The following is a 16,325-nucleotide window of genomic DNA, read 5'->3' on the forward strand; positions in this document are numbered from 1 at the left end:
CTAGGGCCTTGGCTCAGTCTGTGCCCTCTGTCTGGGTGCTTTTCTTCCTGATACTCCCAGCTAGCTCTCTTCCTACCTTTTTTTTTTCTCCTGGATCTTGAATTCAGGATCTGGGCTCTGTCCCTGAGCCTCTTGGTGCTCAAGGCTAGTGCTCTAGCACTTGGGTCACAGTGCCACTTCCAGCTTTTTCTAGATAGGTTATTGGAGATAAGAGTCTCACAGACTTTCCTGCCCGGGCTGGCTTTGAACCTTGATCCTCAGTTCTCAGCCTCTGATCTGGGATTGCAGGCATGAGCCCTCAGTGCCTGGCTAGCTCCCTACTTGGAATTGGCCTTTCCCCATGACTCCACACTGTTCAAGGTTGTTTCCTGGCTTTTCAACTGGGGCCTCCGCTCTTCGAAGGCAGGTGGTGTGTTCCTACAGACTCTGAGACTGCCCAGTCATTGTAAATGCTCAACCAATAGGAGGTGACCAAAATGAATGAAAGGAGGCAGCCATGGGAAAATCTCAAGATGGGGGGACCTTGCATGTGCTAAGGTCCTGTGGTCAAGTCTAGTATAGCTGCAGCCAAGGGAAGGAGGAGGCTGGTGGGCGGAAGTGATTTTCAGTGAGATTAATCCAGGCAGATGGTGGCCTAGGGGGAGCCGACCAATCCTCTTAGCCCAAAGCCCTTTAATACTTCCGTTGTGTCGGTCACCTCTGGCCTTTCCTGCTGCCGGTGATCGCCATGCCGGACGAGGAGGAGGCGGAGGGTTGGAGCCTGGCGCCACCGATGTATGAGGAGTACCGGCCTCCCCCGCTTGACGCCATCCAGCTTCCCCGGTACGTGCTGTACCTGATGATGGCCACGTTCTTGGTGGTGGTAGTGGCTTATGCCATCGTTGGCCACCTCATCAAAGACCTTGCCCACGACCTGGCTGGTGAGCCGCTCCCTGCTGCCAATCTGCCTTGGGCTGGGGTGCCCTGGGGGTGTTGGGGTGTCCCCTCCTAGCTAGGGAGGGGATAGGATGGATGGGGGCGGGGAAGGGGGTCCTCAGAAGTTGCCCTTGCACAGATTGGGCCTTTGGTCCGAAGCCGGACCAGGAGGACGCCCCCCGGGAGCTGCGTGCCAGCCTGGCAGGTGAGGATCTGGAAGAGCTAGACCTGCAGCTGGCCCTGGCCTGGCGAGGAGAGGAGGAGGCTGGCGGGGGTGGGGAAGGCGTCCGAACGCAAGGCCCTGCCCTGGATCCCCGCCGCCCCTCCATCACCTTCAAGGAACCGGAAGTACAAAGCTCATTCTGGAGGCTGCACTGAGCCGGGCAGGGAGCTGGGCCGGACCCGGTGCCTGGCCAGGCCTGTGCTGCCAGGGGGATGGGCTCACTTAGTGGACCAAAGGTTTCAATGGATACTTAGGGGCCGGCTGTTCCCGCCACCCCACACCCCATAGCCCCCCGCCACACAGAGCCAAAGCCAATGAGTGACAATCTGTAAACTTTTTAAAAAGAGATTAAAAGAATTACTTGGACCATATTCACCGAAGTTGACACCCTATGTCAAGTTTCTCCAAGCTGGGTGCCATGGCTCACGCCTGTCATCCTGGCTACTCCAGAGGCTGAGATCTGCGGATCACAGTTCAAAGCCAGTGTGGGCACAAAAGGCTAGGGAAACATCTCCAATTAGCCAGCAAAAAGCTGGAAGTGGAGCTGTGGCTCAAGTGGTAGATCGCTAGCCTTGGTCGGAAAAAGCTAAGGGACAGCACCAGGTGCTGAGTTCAAACCCTACCCGGTACCAACACACACACACACCCTCATATTGCTTAGGATTCCATTCAACAGATGGAAACACTGACTTTCCAATCCTGAAACGGTCTCAGAGCCGCAGGGACGAGTCACTGGCAGCCCATCAGGATGCTCTCCTTTAGCCGCACTGACGTTTGAACTCAGCGCCTCAGGCGTGTTTGCCAAGCGGTGTTCTACCACTTGGGGCATGGCCCTTGCCCAGGATGGCTTACTGTGGAAGGCAGAGGCTCCCACATGGGCCTTGCCCTTCCTCACCCTGCAGTGTGCCCCTCCCCCAATCTCCAAATGACCTCTGACCCCCATCTCAGCTTTGGAGTGCGTCTTGGAATCCTGATTCCCCAACAAGGCTGATCGCTGCATGGCGGGTTAAATCAAGGCCTGCAGCTTGTCCTGATTCTGCTGAGCGGCATGTGGCCATGGCTGGAACCCGGAACCCCTGGGTGTGCCAGCACCTGAGCCCTTCCTTCTGTCACGGGCCTGTGCCGTGGGCCGGGGTGGGGCCTTGCCCCTTTGCCCAGGCAGGGCTCCTATCTGATCAACGTGAAGGACCAAGGTTAAGGGCAGGACAGGAAGGAAGACGGGGCGCCCCTGGCACCCCGTTCCTCAGCCGCAGTGGGGCATCCGGATGTGGAGACGGTGTGGGGCTCCTGGCCTCCGCCCGCCTCTGTGCACACGGGCTGGTGCGGGCGGCACACGGGGGTCTGTCCCGCCTCTGACTCTGAGTGTGCAAGGCAGGCGTTGGCCAGATGTCTGTGGGGGTGGGGGCGCCCAGAGAAACAGCTAGTGTGTGTGAAATCACTGAGCCCGGCAGAGGCCCCGTGCAAGGCCGCAGAGGGGACTATGGGGGCCGTACGCGTCAGATCACACCTGCGTGCCCACGCACGGGCAGAGGGGCCGTGGGGCCAGTGCTTTGGTTTGGGGGGGAGGGGAGGAGGAGTGAGCACTAAGTCCATCTCCGTCTGGACCAGGCAGAAGGGACCTCCTGGGCCTTGAGGTTGCTGGTCCCCAGGGCGGAGTGCAGGGAAAGATGACACCCTGAGTTAAAGTTATACCAGGTATAGACTCTGCCCTCCCCAGGGGAGCGACATGCACAGGACCCTGGGTCGGCCAAGGGCAGAAGGTCCGGGGCAACCAGGGAGGCCCCGCCCCAACCAGGCCACACCCCCGTGGCTGTCCCCGCCCCCTAGCCCCGCCCCCGCCGTATACAGGCAGGCCGACCTGCGCGAGGCCCCTCCCACCTCCCCAGGCCCCGCCCCCGCGGTGTCCGGGCCACCCCGCGCCCCGCCCCTTTCCACTCGGGCCCTGCCACGCCCAGGCCACGCCCTCCGCCTCCAGAGCAGCCTTCGCTAGGCCCCGCCCCGAGTTGGCCCCGCCCAGGCCCCGCCCCCACCGTGTCCAGGCCCGGCCAGGGGCAGCTCTCTGCAGGTGGACGCCGATCTGGACGCCATGCGCACCCTGGCGACACTCCTCGTCCTCGGCACTCTCCTCCTGTCGCCTGCCGACGCCCAGCAGGGTAGGCCTCGGGTCAAGGGGTACGGTCGGCCTTGAACTGTCCATCTCATTTCCCGTGAGGGGAAACTGAGGCCTTCACACAGCCTCCCGCCCAGGTCGCCCGCTCCCCCCTCCCAGGCCTCCTCCCTTCTCCCCGACTCACAATCCCTGTCTCCTCTACATGCCCCCTCCTGGAGCCCCCTGAGCCCCTTCCTCACCACCACCCCGCTGCTTTCCGAGATTCCCCCCAGCCCTGAGCCCTAGCCCCCTCCTTCTCTAAAAACCCCACCCCACCAGGCCCCCCCTCCTGAGCACCCCAGGGCCCTGCTCCCCCTCTGCCCCACCACCGCCCCTGTCCTCTTCAGTCTCTGAACCCCCTCCCCACTCCCCCTTTCCCCACAGCCACAGAGCGACGCTTGAAGCCATGGCTCACTGGGCTGGCTGCCGTGGTGGGGTTCCTGTTCATCGTCTTCGTGCTCATGCTGGCCAACCGCTTCTGGTGCTCCAAAACCAGGTGGGGACCCCCCCAGACCCCACCCCTGTGCCTAAAGCCTCCCCCTCCCCCGCCCCCGGTGGCGGCTCTGTCCAAATGCTGCCCTTGCCTCTCATCATACCCACTCCGTTCTCCCTTCAGTCTCTGGCTCACCCCATTTACCTGCTCCTCCTTGGACCCAACCCCGACTCTGCCTGTCCCTGCCCAGGCAGCCAGGGAGCCCACGCCCTCCTGGGCTTGCTGGGAAACCAAGGCAGACGCTATGCCCACCTCCAGCTCCTCCCCCAGACTCACACCCTGGTCTCCATCTCTGCAGAGCTGGGGATGAAGAGGAGCAAGTTATGAGAGCAGAATCCAGGCAGAACCCAGATCTGAGGTACTGTCGGGGGTTCACCCCTGGGGTGGGGGACAGGTGTGCACAGATGACTGTCCTCCCTTCTATACCTCAGCAAATTCCTGCCCCTGGACCTTTGCACATACTCTTCCCTCTCAAGAGAACTCGTTTCCCTTCACTCCCTGCTCAGGAGTTTGACCTCTAAGAGGCTCCTAATGACCAGCAACCTTCCTTCCATGTGCCCTGGTCCTACCTCTTGTCTGCCCCTCACCAAATCACCACGAATCATGGCATAGACAGCAGCTCCTGGAGGGCAGGAACTTACCTTTGACCTTGTCTGTCATACACAGCTCAGGGCCTGGTATGCTGCAGACACAGAATTGGTGTGGACAAGTCTGTGGCATGGGTGCAGTGGGACCTCCAGGCGTGGGTCTCTTCAGGAGCTCTCGCTTCTTCTGGTCATGACAGTTTGGAGAGGGGGCTGGGGACTGGGAGGGGGCAGAGTCCAATGAGCCGAGGCTTGGGGCAGCTGGCCAGGCCAGGCTGACTGAGGGGCTCAGCTGAGCACGATGGCTTTAGGGGAGAAGTACAGACCCAGTGTTCACCCTGTCTGTGACCTGACTCCATCTGGTGAACGGGATTCTGATCCTCAGGAGGCAGGAAAGGATCTCGATTCTCCCGTTCTCCTGAGCTTTCCCCCAGCCTGGCCAATTCCTTCACTCCCATCGTTCTGTTCTCTACCCACTCACCCATCCATCATCCATCTACCACCATCCACCCACACATCCACCTACCCTTCCACCCACCATCCATCCACCCACCTACCCATCCATCCATCCTTCCACCATCCATCCAACCATTTATCAACCATCTATTCATCCATCTACCCATCCGCCCACCCATCCCTCCACCATCCATCCACCTACCCATCCACCCATTTACACACACACACACACACACACACACACACACACACACACACACATCCATCCATCCATCCATCATCCAACCATCCATGCAATGGGCCAGGGATCCTTCTGCTTCACCCTGCAAGGTGGCGCCATGAGCAGGGCTGGGGAGCACAGCGGCGCTCCTCCCGGGACAGCCATCAAGTGTAAGGGCTTGTTTCTTATGAGATCTGCTGTCTCTGTACCCTACAGTCAAGAAGACAAGAAGGAGAAGCGAGAGGAGAAAAAGGCCCAGAAGAAAGGCGAGAGCAACTTAGCATTGGAGCTGGGGGAGATAGAGCCTCCAGAAACGGAGAAAGAGAAGAAGACAGTCCTGTGAAGACACCCGCTGCCTGTCCACGCGGGCGCCCGTCCGTGCCTCCTCTGTGCCCTGTAAGCAGCACCCTGGGCCTGGCTTCTAAATACAGTGTCTAACGAGAGGTCTCTGGGGGACTCATGTGGTGGTGTGGGGTCCCCCTTCCCCACCTCGGTCCTGCTCACGAGGCCTTTTCTACCCAGATCCTCAGTGCCTCTGCCCAAGGGGAAACTTCCAGTCCTGCAAGTTGATGACTCCTCACTTATTTCTACCAGATGTCTCATTCCCCCCACACACACACACACAGCCTGGTTTCCATTGGCCAGAGCCGGCCTTCTCTGGGCACCCTGAGTACCAAAGCCCCTCAAAAAGAATAGCTAGTGAGCTTGTGGCTCACGCCTGTCATCCTAGCTACTCAGGAGGCTGAGATCTAGAGGATCACAGTTCAAAGCCAGCCTGGGCAGGAAAGTCCGTGAGACTCTCATCTCCAATGACCCACCAGGAACCGGAAGTGGCGCTGTGGCTCAAGAGGTAGAGCGCCAGCCTCGAGCTGAAGAGCTGAGGGACAGCGCCCAGGCCCCGAGTTCAAACCCCACGGCCGACAAAGCGCTGGGCTGGGGGGGGGGGTGACGGAGGCTTCCGCAGCCCTGGTGATAACACTCGGCTGTGATCTTGATTGTGTTCCCCGAGTGAGTCTTGAACTTTGATCCCGGTCTCCCGGGAAATCCTGGGGCCCTCAGCGTCCCCCCCCCCATTGCTGGGGGACACGTGAACCCCGCGTCCCAAGATAGGCGACTTTCTCCTGTCAGGCTTCTGTTCCCTATTTCTCACGCTTCCGCGCCCTAACCTTTGCCCTGGGGCGTGGGTTGGGGTACAGGTTCCCCAATGGCTTATTAGTCATAGCCGGCCTGGGTGCAGTTCCGACATCGTCCACCAGGGGGCGGAGGAAACGCCAAGTAACTCTCCATGGGGGGGGGCTGGACAGTGGGGCGCCCCAAGGCAGGACTGGGATTGGGATAGGGGAGCATTTCAGGGTCACGCCTGTGCCGTTTGGAGGTCACCTCCTATGGTCGCTGGGAAGGTGCATTCTTTCCTGGCTTTGGCTGAGAAATCAATTCTCTCTCCCTTCCTCCCCCTCCCCCTTTCTCCCTTCCCCCCTCTCTCCTTCTCCCCTTCTCCCCTCCGCCTCCTCCCCACCCCCACCTCTTTGGTTCTGTCCCTGAGCTTTTTCACTCACGACTGTTGCTCTATCACTTGAGTCACAGCTCCACTTCTGGCTTTTGGCTGGTTTATTGAAGATGAGTCTCATGGACTTTCCTGCCCCAGCTGGCTTTGAACCCTGATTCTCAGATCTCAGCCTCCTGAGTAGCTAGCATTATTGGTGGGAGCCACCAGCGCCTGGCTCAAGAACTTTTTTGTGGGATGCTGTGTGGTGCTGGGAAGGTGGTTCGCCCTCTCTGAGCCTCAGATCGGTCCCTCCTCTTCAAGGATGTGGAGACCAGAGTTCTGACCCCCAGGAACAAGACTGTGGTCAACATTGAAGGAGGAGCCATGGCTGGGTCTCTTGGGAGGCCAGGACCCCGGGGAAGGGAAGCTCACCTTCCACTTCCCGGAGCCCCACCATACCCAGCCTGGGCAGCCCAACGTCCTCCCTGGACCTGAGACCCAAGCCTGTCTGGATGGGGCCTCCATTCCCTTCCTCAGCTCCTCCGGCCTCCGAAGGCGCAGGCCCAGCGCTGTGAGGCTTTGGCAGGAGGGGGTGCGGCCAGAGAAGTGGACCCCAACCTTCCAGCCTGGCTGCTGCCTGGCCCCGACTCTGTTCGCACCGATCTGCCATGAATTCTCTGCTGACCGGTCTGGGGGTCTTGCTGGCCGCCCCTTCTGTCACTGAGCTGCTGTGGGGAGTTCTCAAGTGTGTGTGGGGGGAACCCCATCCTGCCGCTCTGTCCAAGCTCTTACTGTCCAGTTCTCCAGCCCCCGGGAGCCCCGCCCCACAGGCCACGCCCACCGCAGCGCCTACTGCAGAACCAGGCCGGAGACCACGCCCTCTACGAGCCACGCCCTCCAGAGCCACACCCCTGTCTCGAGCCATTCCCTCCAAGCCACGCCCCTCTCCCGGGCCACGCCCTCCTCGAGCCACGCCCGCAGTGAGCCACACCCATCGCAGGGCCACGCCCCCAGAGAACCACGCCCCTCTCGAGCCACGCCCCCGTCGGTCACGCCCCTGAGCCCCTCTCATCCTAACCCACCGCTTCCCAGTCAGGCATGATCCAGGAGGAGTGAGTCGCAGGGCAGCGGGAGCAGCACAGTCAGCGGGTTGGACGAAGTCATTCTGAAGTCTTAATTCTAGGACTCAGAATCAACTGCAGATGAGATCCATGCCTCTCCACCCTCCATTACCCTCCGCTTGTATCTCTACCGGCCCTCCCACTCGCTCTGCACCGACTGGGCCTCCAGCCGCGGGGAGACCCATCCGCCGTCCATCCCTCAGCTACCTGCTGTCCGTCCACCCATCACCCACCTTGCCAGCTCTGTCCTCCTGTCCACCAGCTAAGTATCCCTTCCTCTATGCGATGACTCATGACCTCCTCTCATTCCTTCTTCTGTTATCCACCCACCCATGCTCTGCCCAGCCACACACCCATCCAACCACCTATGGTAGACTTCTCCATCCATACAACCATCCATACACCAGCCAGCCTGCCACCCACCCCACCATCATCCATCCATCCATCATTCAGCACACACCCACCAGCCATCCACCCATCCATCCATCTACCCATCCATCATCCATCCATCCATCCATCCATCCACCCAACCATCATCCATCACCCATCCATCCATCCATCCACCCATTCATCATTCATCATCCACCCACCCATCATTCACCCATCCATCATCACACCTACCCACCAGCCACCCACTTACCCATCCATCACCTACCCATCCACCATCCATCCACTCATCCATCTACCCATCAACCATCCAGCCATACATACACCCAACCATCATCCATCCACCCATCCATCCACCCATCCATCCATCATCCATCCACCCATTCATCACCCACCCACCAGCCATCCATTCACCCATCCATCATCCATCACCCACCCATCCATCCACCCATCCATCCACCTACTCATCCATCATTTCATCACTCACCCACCAGCCATCCACTCACGCATCCATCCATCATCCATCCACCCATTCATCACACCCACCAGCCATCCATTCACCCATCCATCATCCATCCATCATCACCACCCACCATCCATCCACTCATCCATTCATCCACCCATTGACCATCCATCCATCCATACCCAACCATCATCTATCACCCACCAATCCATCACCCATCCATCACCTGTCCATCATCCACCCACCAGCCATCCACTCACCTACCCACCCACCATCCATCCATCTACCCATCAATCATCCATCCATACATACACCCAACCATCATCCATCACCCACCCATCCATCCACCCATCCATCCACCTACTCATCCATCATTTCATCACCCACCCACCAGCCATCCACTCATCCATCCATCCATCCACCCATCCATTCACCCACCCACCATTCGCCCATTTGCCTACTGATCATCCATTCATCCATCCATTTTCCACTCTTCTCTCGCCTACTCAACTGTCCACTCAGCCCATCAGCATGTCTTCTCACCCACACCTTATTGAGACCCAGGAGGCCAAGAGGGCTACAGTGAAGTGCTCAAGTGTAGCTCTACCTCTTCCCCCCGCTGGGGCAGGTGTTCCAAATTGTCAGGGTACCCATGTTCCTTTCTGTAGCATGGGAACTAAGAAGCATGGAGTCAGTAGGTGTTTGATAAGCACTTTGGGGCTTTGGAACATGGAGTCTCCATTAAGTTTGCTTACTGCAGTTTTTACCTTAGCCTGGTCTTATGGCACTAAAGGCAAGAAGGGGAGCCAGGAGCCAGTGGCTCACGCCTGTCATCCTAGCTACTCAGGAGGTTGAGATCTGAGGATTGCGGTTCAAAGCCAGCCCGGGCAGGGAAGTCTGTGAGACTCTTATCTCCAATAAACCACCAGAAAACCGAAAGTGGCGCTGTGGCTCAAGAACGTTAGCATTGATCTGAAGAGCTGAAGGACAGCGCCCAGGTCCAGAGTTCAAGCCCCATGATCGACAGAAACAAAAACAAAAACAAAAACAAAAAGTCCAGGATCATGAAGTGTTGGGGGCTCCGCTTGTCTCAGCCCAGCCTCAGGGCCCACATTTCTGCTCAGTCTCCACCTCAGGCATCAGAGTGCGTGTGTGCATGTGTGCGCACCAGTACTGGGGTATAAACTCAGGGCTCGAGCTTTTCCATCGGGGGCTGGTATTCTACCACTTGAGCCTCAGCTCCTCCCCTGGCTTTTTTTTCCTTTTTGGTCGTTAATTGGAGAGAGTCTCACAGACTTCCCTGCCTGGCGTGGCTTCCAAGCTCACTCCTCAGATCTCAGCCTCCTGAGTAGCTACAAATGACACCGACGGCAGGTGAGAGCCTCAGGCAGGTTTTTCTCCCTTTCTCTGGTTGCCTCCCTTTGTGTCTGAGTGGACAGGGTTTTGGGGTTTTATCTCCAGGACCTTTTTTTAATTTTATTTTTGTTTTTGTCCGTCGTGGGGCCTGAACTCTGGGTCTGGGCGCGGTCCCTCAGCTCTTGAGCTCAAGGTGAGCGCTCTACCACTCGAATCACAGAACAACTTCTGGCTTTTTCTGCTTATGTGGTGCTGAGGAATTGAACCCAGGGCCTCATGCATGCAAGGCAAGCGCTCTACCACTGAGCCACCTCCCCAGGCCCTCTCCAAGATCTTCAATGTCCCTCTCCAGGGGGCAGGCCAGGTGAGGTGATTCACCACTATAATCTTAGCTATATTTGGGAAGATGAACTCAGGATTACAGTTCCAGGCTAGCCTCGTCCAAAAAATCTGAGCGTTTCCATCTCAAATGAAGAAGCTGGGCTGGTGATGCATGACTGCTGTCATCTCGGCCTGAAGATAAATGGATCGTGGTCCAGGTGAGGGTTTGGGCAGGAGCCCAGACCAAGCCTCAAAAATGATCAGTGTAGTCGGGTGCTGGTGGCACACGCCTGTAATCCTAGCTGCTCAGGAGGCTGAGATGTGCGGATCACAGACCCAGGGGATCATGGTTTTCAAACCATGGGTTTCAAAGCCAGCCTGGGGTTTCTGGATTTCTTCTTTCCTCCAGCATCCCAGTGCTCAGCTGGGCAGCTGTGTAGGGACTCTGTGCCCAGTGCTCAGCAACTTATCAGGTAGAAAAGGGTGTTCTACAAGGCGTTTGTTCATTTATGGAGTGCCAACTGTGTGCCAGGGTGTGGATTTGGAATGACCAGGGGGTCCCCTGTGCCTTGCTCACAGCAGGTATCCCAAAGGTGTCTGGGATTCACTGGAGGCTTCGAGGATGGGAGAGAGGGGCTTGATACGCGCGGTGAAGCTGGGCCGGTTCCCTGGAGGAGGCTGCGGCTGGGGTGAAGCACCTTGAAGGGGGGCCAGGTCAGCCCCAGGAGCATCGCAGGGACAGATAGGAGACAGCCATTTTCTGGGGGTGTCCTGGGCCCTTTGAGGAGGCTGAACAATATTCCCGGCCCCCCCAATCCTATTTCAGGGTCTCCTTAAGTCATGTCAAAGGGGTCCCCAGGCCCCCTGGGGGGGCTGCCCTTGGGGAGCACGTGACCAGACAGGCAGCCCCGCCAGACACAGAAAGAGAAGCCAAGACCGCCAACAAGAGTCAAAGCATAGCTTGTTTAATTTTTATACATTTTCTCTTTTTTCCTTTTTTTTTTTTTTTTTTGCCTTTTATCGAGTCTTTTATGGAACCCCTTTTGCTGTATTTTTTTTTTGTTTTTTGCATAGGGAAAACAAAGTAACATCAGCCAAAGTCACATTCTATAAATGATACTCAGGCGCGTCTGCGCAGACCAAACCGACCACGAGATATATGGGGTGACGGCGGCGCAGGGCCGGGGGGCCGGCCAGGGGGTCCCGGCTGACCCCCTTCCCCAGCAGGGGAGGGTGAGGACAACCCAGGGACCCCCCAGGGCCAAGTGGAACTGTTCCCCGACTTGGGTTCTGAGCACAGGTGTGTGTGTGTGTGTGTGTGTGCGCGCGCGCGCGTGTAACGTGTATGGTCTGTTATGTGACGCAAGCAGAAAGCGAGAAATAAAATGATCTCTCCTGTAATATGCGTAAAATACAAAATGGAAACAAAAAATCTCAAAAAAAAGTCTCAGAGAAAAATGAACGGGACAGCCTCGACACCCAAACAATTGAGGGGTGTGGGGTGAGGGATGAGAGAGGGAGAGAGAGAGAGAGGGAGAGGGAGAGAAGGGGGGGAGGGAAAAGAAGAAACAATATCCAGAGAGAAATTCAGAAAGGCTGGGGGGGGGGTTAAGGGGAGGAAATCGAGAAAGAAACCTAGAAAAGAATCGAGAAAAATCCAGATGAAGATGCTGTGACCCGCCCTCCCCGGGGCCCCTCCCCCCGCCGAGCCCTCTCCTCACCCCTCACACTCAGTGGGCAGGGAAGGGGGGGGAGAGGGGCGCTCAGGCTGAGACCCCTGGATTTGAAGGGGCTTTGGTTTTAGGGGACAGCAGCCTGGCTGAGATTGGAGGTGGGAAGATGAGGAGGGGTGCATGTTGAGAAGGGGGTTAGGGGGTCCCCCCTTTTTACCCAGGTGGCATGGCTTTCCCCATCTCTGGAGCCCCTGATCACCCCTCTGTGTTCCACACCCCCCCTCTACTCGAGGTCTGAGCACAGTCTGGGGCCCCGAGGATACCAGTGTGTGTGTAGAGGGGGCGCTGAGGCAGGGAGACCCCAAAACTGCACCAGCAGACATGAGGCACTGCTTGGGAAATGAGTGTTTTGGTATAGCTGGCGAGTTCTGCTGGCCGGGCTTCGGTCTGCCTCCTGCCTTGCTGTTTGTGGGGGGCTGAGGGTCCCCCTCCCCGGCTCTGGACCACCTAGGGATGGATAGATGGAGCTTGGGGGGGGTGGGCATGGAGGCGGGGACCCCCCCTCCCAGAAAGTGTACTAGGGGACAGAGAAGGGGGGAGAGAGGAAGCTGAATTTGAGGGAAGAAATCATCGGGGTGTCTGAGCCAGAATCTAGGCTTCAACCCCCAAGTTACATGGGTACAGCCTACATGTATGTACAGACAGCACAGCCCTGTGCTGGCGGGGTCTGGGGTGCACTGGGGGTGGGGACCTGCCTGCTGCCCCCCTTTCCCCGGGGCCTGTGGCCGCGTGTGGCCCCCCCACTGTGTCGTGTGGTGTGTGGGGGACGGCAGCCATGCCCGGGCCTCCCTGCGTGCTGCTGTGGCCCTGGACAGATGGCCCCTGGGCAGGGAGGTGGCGGGCAGGGCTGGCCCCAGGAGGGGGAGCCCCAGGGGACAGTGTGGAGGTCCCCGCAGCTCCCCGTTCCCCTTGGATGGCCCTGCTGGTCGGCCTGGGGTCCCCGGGGAGCCTGTGGGTTCTCTGAACCCCGGCTGGGGACCTCCCTCCCTCCTTGCAGTCCTTCAGGGCTGTGCGATTTGCATATATATGGGCACCCCCCCCCCGTCCTTCCCCATGGGGTGGGCTGAACCCCAACCATCAGCTGGGGGAAGGGGGCTCTGGGAGGATCTGGCCTGGGTATGGGGGTGGTGAACATGTCAAGTCAGAGAAAAAAAAGAGCCCCAACTCTGTCTCCTGCCACCAACTGGGAGAAGCCCGCTGGCCAGGGCCTGGGACCCCAAGGCCGCGGTGGGGAGTGGGGGGCGGCCCCTCCCCCAGCCTGCCACCCCCTCCCCCGCCACTGTCCCCAACAGAGAGGGCGAGCGAGTGGGGTGAGGCGGGGCAGCAGCCCCCCCGTCCCCGGGGCCGCACCAGGGTGTCATTTTTTGGAAGAAAAGTTGGGATTAAGAATATCTTGGTGACATCCTGAGGGGACAAAGGGACGGTGGGTGAAGGCCGTGTTGGGGGGACCCCATGCGGGGGGCTGGGGGGTGCCGGGAGGTGGCCGCACCTCGGCCTCCCCACAGCCCATCTTCCTGCCTTAGCTTTGGTCAAGGAAACTGGAAAGAGACAGAGGAAAGAAGGGGTACAGGGGGGAAGGACGGGAAGAAAGAGCCAGAAAAACCAAAATCAAGGACATGACAACCTCGGGCCAGAGGCCGGCGCCGGCGGCTCCCCGCGCCCCCACCCCCCGCCGCCGGGGCGGGGTGCCAAGGGCAGGTATTGCATATATCGAGTGTTTGTGGGGTTCCCGTGTCGCTCCTTCGTGTCACTAGCTGGAAGACGGAAGATGGGGAGGGGGGTGCGTGGACGGGGGTCACCCCAGGCTGGTCTCCGGCTCAAGAAGAATGGGTCCTTTGGTGACAAAGTTGGGGTACACAGGGACAAGCGGGCCCCCAGCCTGCGTGGATGGAGTCTGAGTCGGGCTGTGGCAGCGGTGGTGGCGGGGCCGGCAGGCCTGAGGTCCGGTCCCGGCGGGCGGGCGGCGGATGGCGGTGAGCACCAGGGGAGAGCCCCCCACCGCTGCGGGGCGGGGTGCGGGGGGCGCGGGGTGATTCTGCGGCTCGCTTTTGAGCGGGTTTTCCTTGTCTTCTGAATGTCACTTCCTTCCTTCTCGTCTGTGGTGGCGATGGTTATGGTGGTTATTGTTGTTTCTTGTTTGTGTTGTTTACAAATAGAAGTCCATCCCTTTTCGCTTGGTGCGCTTTATTTCGTGGCATCGTCTCTGTCTGTCTGTCTGTCTGTCTGGGGCTACGCGTGCGGCATGCAGCTCAGTGCTGACCGAGGGACGCAAGGCACATCATGTGATAGAAAATTCTCGTGCAAATCAGGAACCGTGGAATGGGTGGGGCTGGGCTTCTTTTTTTTTTTCTTTTTTGGTAGATTTTTGGGGTTTTTTTAGTTGTGTTTTGGGGGGTTTTGTGAAGAGGCGGCGCGGGTGGCGGGGGGGGGACGCCGGGGGGGCATCCGCCATGCATACAGGTCGCGGGTTCCGAAAGCACCATGCAAGTCAGGTAAAAGAGTTGGTTCTCACAGGCCCGGACCCCCATGGGAGGTGGGGGGATGGGTGGGGGGAAGAGGGCGACTGCTGGGGGTACCCCGAGTCCGGTCTGTCCCCCCCAGCCCCGGTCACCACCCTGGCAAGAGTCCGGTTTTGCCGGGTGGCACGGCCCTCACCCCCTGCCCTGTTGGACAGCGGGGGCCCCCCCCACGCTTCAGTCCCCGGGGATCCCCCTTGCCCCCCCCCCGTGGAGGGGCCCTGAGAGGATGGACAGACGGACGGACGGACAAACGGACAGACGGGACCCCCTCCCCCCACCTCTGCGCTCTGGGCCCTGGGATGGGAGACAGAGGGTGAAGAAGGGTCTTGGGTCTTTCTGTGTGAGATCGAGGGGGTTCGCCAAGGCCCCCCCAGGCTACTTTGGAGAAGAGTCCAGACCCCCCCAGACAGAAGGGGGCCGGGCCAAGGTGAACGGACGATGGCTTTGGCCGAAGGTGGGGGGCACAGGATGGACGGGAGGGCCAGGGAGGGGGTCCTCGTGTTTACAACACCTAACACCCCACCTTGGTCCTCCACCCAAGAAGGGGTCCCGGGGCGGGTGTGGACGGAGCTGGCTGGGGGGCACCTGGCGTCCCCCCCAGCTTAGTGTTTTTGGAGCAGGTCAAGGGAACACGCACAGCGGGTGAGCCCCGCTCTCGGCACCCCCAGCTCCGCCAGAGCCCCCCCCCCCCCCGCGGGGCTGGCTCCCTCCACCGGGCCCCACTTTGGGGGAGATGAAAGTGCAAATGGCGGCCCTTGGGGTGGGGGCGCCCGGGAGGGGCTGGCCTCCCTCCAGCATGTAAGGCACTGGCTGAGGGGGCGGCGGGACCCCCAGGACCCGGCCCGGGGCCCCGCGGTGTGGGGAGGGGGATGCAGGGAGGGGCTCCCAGGGCTGACCCTTGGGGTTCAGTCTCTCTAGCTTGGAGGGGGGCACGGCAATGGGGGGGCCGGGCTGGGGGAAGGGGGAGGCGCGTTCGGCCACTCTGTGTCCGGTGGACGACGGTGGGGGTCAGGCACTTAAACCATTCTCGGCTCCCACCTCCAGGGTTCTTGGGGGGGGGCGCTCCCCTGCTGGGCTTGGAGGCCAGCAGATTCCAGATGGGGGGTCTGGAGGGGAGAGCTCAGGGTCCCGGCTCCACCATCCCCTTCCTGGGAAAGTGCATTGCTTCCACATGTGCAACAGGCCGGGGGGGGGGGTGCGGGGGGGAGGACGGCCGCCGTGCCAAGGGCCTGGGGTCACTTGCATAGACGTCCCTCATCCCCAACCCTGGGGCTGGCCTGGGGGGGCACCCCTCCCCAAAGACCAAGTCCCCAGGGGGCCCGAGAGCCAGAGCCAGAGCCAGTCCGGTGGGGAGGGGGGCTTGCAGGTCCCCGGCGGGGTGGGTCCCCCAAGTACCCTCACGGCGTCCATCCCGTCCAGCCAGGGGGGGCTGAGGGGCTCCCACCTCTTCTGCCCACCCGCCCCCGCCCCCGTGGGGGTCCTCGCTGCCCCCTCGCCCACGGCGGCCTGCTGCCTTTCCCTTCTTTGGCAAGTGCCGTTGGCAGGGTGGGGGGTGAGCGGGGGGAGGGGGTGGCCCCCGGGGCTCACCTGCTCTGGGGCAGCGTCGGCGTCCTTGGGGCGGAGATGATGATGCGGCTTGGCCGGGGCGGCGGGGCGGGGCCGGCGGCCCGGGCCTGGCGTCCGAGCTGTCTTTACTGTCTTTACGTTTCATCTTCGCGTCCTCCTGGGGGGGGGGGGCTCTCCCCACGCGGATCTTTCTTTCTTTCTTCTTCCTGTTTTTGTTTTTCTCCTTTTTTCGGGGGGGGGGTGTTGTTCTTCCTTCTCCTCCCGCTGGGTCTGTCTGTGGGTTGGTTTTTTGGCCGGGCTGGGCGTTGATGGGGTGTTCTTGCTCGCTCTTAA

The 16,325-nt window shown here is 60.0% G+C and overlaps 2 protein-coding genes across 3 annotated transcripts; both read left to right on the top strand.

Annotated features, from left to right (window-relative positions):
• The first annotated feature begins 662 nt into the window (after positions 1-662).
• Positions 663-1,449, top strand: Smim44 (small integral membrane protein 44). Its single transcript, XM_070001894.1, has 2 exons — positions 663-920; positions 1,055-1,449. Exons 1-2 carry the CDS (start codon positions 728-730, stop codon positions 1,291-1,293), a joined length of 432 nt encoding a protein of 143 aa, XP_069857995.1. The 5' UTR covers positions 663-727; the 3' UTR covers positions 1,294-1,449.
• Positions 1,450-3,165: 1,716 nt separating this feature from the next.
• Smim24 (small integral membrane protein 24) lies at positions 3,166-5,483 on the top strand. Of its 2 annotated transcripts, XM_070001895.1 has the most exons (4): positions 3,173-3,291; positions 3,672-3,783; positions 4,079-4,138; positions 5,257-5,483. In XM_070001895.1, exons 1-4 carry the CDS (start codon positions 3,225-3,227, stop codon positions 5,381-5,383), a joined length of 366 nt encoding a protein of 121 aa, XP_069857996.1. In that variant the 5' UTR covers positions 3,173-3,224; the 3' UTR covers positions 5,384-5,483. The 2 variants fall into 2 exon arrangements, with proteins under 2 accessions (XP_069857997.1, XP_069857996.1); XM_070001896.1 differs by lacking the exon at positions 4,079-4,138 and having other exon boundaries at positions 3,166-3,291.
• The last annotated feature ends 10,842 nt before the right edge of the window (positions 5,484-16,325 follow it).

Source organism: Dipodomys merriami, unplaced genomic scaffold (genome assembly GCF_024711535.1).
Source record: "Dipodomys merriami isolate MVZ:Mamm:240054 unplaced genomic scaffold, mDipMer1.0.p SCAF_6, whole genome shotgun sequence".
NCBI lineage: Eukaryota > Metazoa > Chordata > Mammalia > Rodentia > Heteromyidae > Dipodomys > Dipodomys merriami.